The sequence below is a fragment of the Haplochromis burtoni genome, unplaced genomic scaffold, assembly GCF_018398535.1.
Source record: "Haplochromis burtoni strain Fernald_Lab_line unplaced genomic scaffold, NCSU_Asbu1 Contig_241, whole genome shotgun sequence".
NCBI classification, from domain to species: domain Eukaryota; kingdom Metazoa; phylum Chordata; class Actinopteri; order Cichliformes; family Cichlidae; genus Haplochromis; species Haplochromis burtoni.
Window position 1 is genome coordinate 153,878 of NW_024582602.1, and position 5,307 is coordinate 159,184.

Genomic DNA, 5,307 nt, shown 5'->3' on the forward strand with positions numbered 1-5,307 from the left:
AGATTACTTATTGGGCCCACCCCAGATGAGCTGCTTTTGCAGTTCCAGGAAACCTGTACTCAGACCCTGAACACTGTGAACCCATTAAAAACCAGGCGCCCAAAACATGTTCCTCAGCCCTGGTTAAATGAATCCACCCGAGCAGTCAGGCGTCAGTGTAGGAGAGCACAGTGGAAGTGGGAGAAAGACAATTTGCAGGTTTCTTTTGAAATATTAAAAGAATGTTGGAAATTAGATCAGAATACAGTGAAAATGAGAGAAACAGATGTTTTTCTCAGATCATTGTGTTAAATTGTCATAATCCCCGTGTTCTTTAAGACTATCAGCTCTACTCTAAACAACCCTGAAAGCCTCTGCTGACACATGTCATCAGTTCCTTTCTTTCTTTGTGAACAAGGTCGAGTCTGTCAGGTCAGCAATAGTACTTCCTACAAATGACCCATCGGTGTTTATTCCATGACTGTAAACATGTTTCCATTTGTCACTTAGGCCTTTACTCTGAAATACAGGAAATGATATCATGGCTCAAAATCTTTGTCGTTCAAACAATTCTTTATTTAACATTTTTTTTAACTTTATTTAAGAACTTTAATAAAATACATTCAATAAAAACAGAAAGAACAGGAAACTGATTTTTCATCCAACCACTGAAAAAAAAGGTAACCACTGAACACAAACACTGCAGAAGAACAATTTATAAAGATTAACATTGAACTACATGAACATTTTGATTCATTGCCTCATTAGAACGTTAAGGAGAGCCGATCTCTGTGGAGCCTGATCTCCAGGGTTTTAAGTTGGACTCTGACGCCAGAAGAGGATGTTTCTCTCTCTTCAGATTCGCTGTCGTCCTGTGATGGGAACGATTTCAGCGCTGCGTGATCGCGCTGATGTTTGCACAGAGCAGATAATGAAGTGAATGTTTGGGCACATTGGTAACAGTGAAACAGTTTATTAGTAACGTGGGATCGTTTGTGTGCAGAGTATGAACTGAGATTCCTGAAGCTCTTGTCACACTGGTCACAGCTGTAGTTTCCTTCCATGTGTGCACGTTCATGCTTGCTACGACTACCTGAACATGAGAAGCTTCTGTCACAGTGTCTGCACTTGTATGGTTTCTCTCCTGTGTGGACTCGTTTGTGTGTTTTAAGGTTACTTGCCGTGGTGAAGGATGACCCACACTGATCACAGAGGTGCTTTTTGACCCCACTGTGAAAGAGTTTGTGTCGTTTTAAGTCACCTGATGTGGGGAAGCTTCTCCCACATTCTTTGCAGTATTTCAGTTTGTCTCCAGTGTGTTTACGTTGATGTGTTTTTAGGTCGGCTTGCTCACTGAAAGTTTTTCCACAGATGTCACAACGAAAGTCTTTCCCACCACCACAGTGATGACAGGGTTGAGAAGTGGATCCATCTGTGTCGCTCTGCTATTAAACAAAGAAACAAAGACAGTGTAAGTCAGTCCTTCAACACTTTTATCCTGAACGTCGCCTGAAATAAAGAGCATCTCTGCAGACGTCCAATTTTACTGCTTCGATTAACACACTCAGTTTACTGGGCTACAATAACTACAATACTACCACCATAATACTACAGTAATACTTCTTTAATATTACAGTAACATCTGACTTACACTTAAATGAAATGAAAATCTGAATAATGGCTCAGAGCTACTCTTGGGTGCAGTAGAAGTGCTAACATGCTAACACAATTTAATGAGCAGACTTGTTCCAAACCGTCAGACTGAACTTACAAGATAAAAACAAAAATACATACCTCACAGTAGCTGCACTTGTAGAGTCTCTTTCTGGTGTGGATCTGTTGGTGTCGTCTCAGGTGCTGTGGAGTTTTAAAAGTCTTCTCACACAGGTCACATTGATAAGGTCTCTCCTCAGTGTGGGTAAACATGTGGTGTTGTAACTGTGCGTCTGTTGTAAAGTATTTGCCACACTGATCACACCAGTACACATCTTCTCCGGAGTGAATGCGTAGGTGTATATTTCGGCTCCATAGCCGGCTGAAGGTTTTTCCACAGATGTCACAGCTGTATGCCTTATTTCCAGAATGGGTAACTAGATGCCTCTGTAAGCTGCTACTTCGAGTAAAAGCTCTGCCGCACTGATCACAGCTGTAAGCTTTAACTCCACTGTGGACAACTTGGTGTGTTTTCAGGGCTTTCTTCCAGGAAAACGACTTTCCACACAAGTCACAGCTGAACGGTCTCTCTCCAGTGTGGATTAACTGATGTTGTTTTAGTTTAGACTTCCCAGTAAAACCCTTCCCACACTCGTCACAGGTGTTTTTTTTCTCTCTCTTTCTTCTGTGAGGTTTGTCGGCCTCCTGAGAGCGCTGACTTCTCGGTCCATGTTGGTCCTGCAGTGACAGAGATACAAACAGAGGCAGTGAGTGAAATGCAGTCATTAAACAAACTGAGGCTTCAAACTCCCTCCATTAACACTAGTTTTAAACCTGAAGGTGGAGTGTGGCACCAAACACCTTAAAGGTCTCTTATCCCCACCTACTGGTAGTAGTAACACATTACATCCAACCTGGTGTTAAAAATAATTAATCATTGTTCAAACAATCTAAAATCATGCCCATCTCTCCTACTTGTGCACAAATATTAATGCTAACACTCAGAATAGTAATAAATGTTTACCAGGTCTGCACTTTTTTATATTTCCTGTTGCTGTTTCCTATTATATATTTCTATAATTGTCTAATTTATTCAGTAATAATAAATCAAATGTAACAGTTACTAGCTTGACTCAGTGAAGGATGATGTCAGAGTCTGACTGTAACCTGAGTTTTTTTTTTTTTACTTTTACTTGCTACAAATAAAAAAAATCAGTATTTTCTACTCCTTACATTTTCAAAACAGGCTGTTACTTTTGGTTTAATTCATTTGAGGGGAGTTATTTCATCACTGCGGGCATCAAAGATCTAATCGATTTGAGCCTAAACAATAACATGAAATCCAATCCTGATCATGTACTAACGATAAGAGATTAAAGAGGCAAAACTGTGTGCCATAGTCAGGGGTTAAAATGGGCCAGCGTTTGTATTTTTTGGCACAGAATCTGAACGACTGCAGGTAGGGCTGTGCGATATGACCAAAATCTCATCTCCCGATATAAAACATCTATCGTCCCGATAACGATATAAATCACAAAAATGTAACATTTTCTGTAAATTCTGTGAATCTCGGGCAGCTCGACTTGCGTGAAGTGTTTCCAGCTGTCATGTAGCTGGAGTCAAGTGTTTTAGCCGATGCGTGAAACGATACATTTTTAGACATAAGTTGTAACGGCGCCGTTTTCTTTGTGAGTATTTATTACACGGCGTGCTGCGGGGAGAAGCCTGTTCTAACGTTTGAGTCTAAGCTTTATTTTTTAGCACCTGACGGCTCTTTTTTGCTTCTCATCCGTAAATAATCTGCTCTTTCACGTGATTCCGTTTATTTTGAAAAGTCTCAACAAGATCTTGAGCTTTATTGTGAAAGGTTTATGTGGAACTTAAACAAGCGGACACGCGATGCTGTTACCATCATTGTTGCTAACAACAACTCATAAAAACAGGCGCTTGTCCGTCCATAGTGTGGTTATATTAAATATAAGAGAAAGAGAGAACTTTAAGAAATGAATATAGCCACTACAGTGACCATCAAAACCATGAACAAATATTACCGTAAACAGTTTATTTTGTGACACCACGAAACAAACGATAGCGTAAAATGAAACGATAGATGTTTTTATATCGTCATCCGATATATATCGTTACATCGAACAGCCCTACCTGCAGGTGCTAATAAGTCGCGGTCGCGTTATTTCAACATCTAGCTAGCAATACAGAAGACAAGCGAGAATAAATGGAGTAATATTTTTAATGTGGCAGGTAATTTCATATGCAGCGATTCTATCAGCCCAACAAACATCAGCAAACACACAAACTGTTTGTGTGCAGTTTGTCTCACAATGTGATTTAAAGACTGCAGTAACATCCTCTGCAGGTTAGTGCAGGATAAGCAGGTAAGTTTACTGTACTGTGATGGATTTAAAGTAATGAACAGTGTGTGACTGGTGCACAGAGACTGTGGTGCTCATGTCAGAGTTAGGTTACATTAAGTGTAGCAGAGATTAACTTGAACTTAAGCTCATGATGCTGACATTCATTCACTGAGCTCCACCCACATACCAACAGTTTAGTGTCTAATATAAAGACAGTGTACTGTCAGTGCAGAGAATGGAAATCAGCCAGGACAACTCATGAAACATCTGCTGACATCTGGATGAATTCACAGAGACCAACAGGTCAGCTGATCACAGCCTGCACATTAAAAAAATCTACTGGAGCTTTCAATAGAAATTATTGTGAGCTGTGATTCTTTTCCCCACACTGAGCCACTACAGCTGATTTTAGGGTTGAATCCTGCTGAATCCCACTTTAACCTCTTCCCTGCTCGTTTTGATGTTTAGAGGCACACGTCACCGTCTAAGATGTAGGCATTGTATACATCTTTTTTACATTGCATTAATACAGCACAGGGTTCAGTTAGTTTAGCATAAAACATATATCAGTACTTTAGCTTTTAATGGAGTATTTCTTAACACTAGTATCTGTCACCTTCTTTGTCAAACTCATTGTTTTCTCTGCAGTGGCTGAGCTGAGTCCAAGTAGCTCAAATGTTCCTCTGCTGCTCTGTCAGACTCTTCTCCTCCTGCTGATCAGCTGGGACACAAAACAGAACTTTGTTAGGCTCCACACTGCACTGAAGACTCAAAGTGTCTCATATGTTCATCTGAGAGTACAAACAACAAATTTTAGCTTCCCTGGGTGGGCAACTTGTTTTAAACAAAGACAAAAGGTTTGAGCCCTTGGCTATAATCTGGTATGTTTACATTCATGTAATTTTTTTTTTTTTACATTTATGTTCATTAACATGCACTGTCCTAAATAAATAAATAAATAAACTGAGCACTGATACCAAATTCAGCAGTATGGCACACCAGTACCAGGAGAGCAATTCCTCTTTAAAAAAGGCCCTGGCCAAGAACGAAAACAGAACAATCGATGGAGCTGCATAAACGAGTACACATACGTGTGCCGTGAGAACTGATTAGGTGTGCCGTGGAAGATTATCCTATCTGAGTGGGTGTAGAAATCTGAGCCATGATCTGAGTAACCCTCATCACTCAGTCACACTCCGATTCTCTACTTGTATCAAGTCCATTGCACTACTTTCAAGAATTCTGCAACCTGTTCTCTAATGTGTGCCTTCCTCCTCTTTGTATATACTCCTCTTATATGTTA

General features: G+C 40.1%; 1 protein-coding gene across 2 annotated transcripts; it reads right to left on the bottom strand.

The window, feature by feature from the left end:
- Nucleotides 1-728: 728 nt before the first annotated feature.
- LOC102296175 (putative zinc finger protein 66) lies at nucleotides 729-4,785 on the bottom strand. 2 transcript variants are annotated; one of them, XM_014329833.2, is made up of 3 exons: nucleotides 4,621-4,785; nucleotides 1,774-2,370; nucleotides 729-1,424 (listed from the first exon to the last, which is right to left on the bottom strand). In XM_014329833.2, exons 1-3 carry the CDS (start codon nucleotides 4,636-4,638, stop codon nucleotides 744-746), a joined length of 1,296 nt encoding a protein of 431 aa, XP_014185319.1. In that variant the 5' UTR covers nucleotides 4,639-4,785; the 3' UTR covers nucleotides 729-743. The 2 variants fall into 2 exon arrangements, with proteins under 2 accessions (XP_014185319.1, XP_042082995.1); XM_042227061.1 differs by lacking the exon at nucleotides 4,621-4,785 and having other exon boundaries at nucleotides 1,774-2,579.
- Nucleotides 4,786-5,307: the final 522 nt, after the last annotated feature.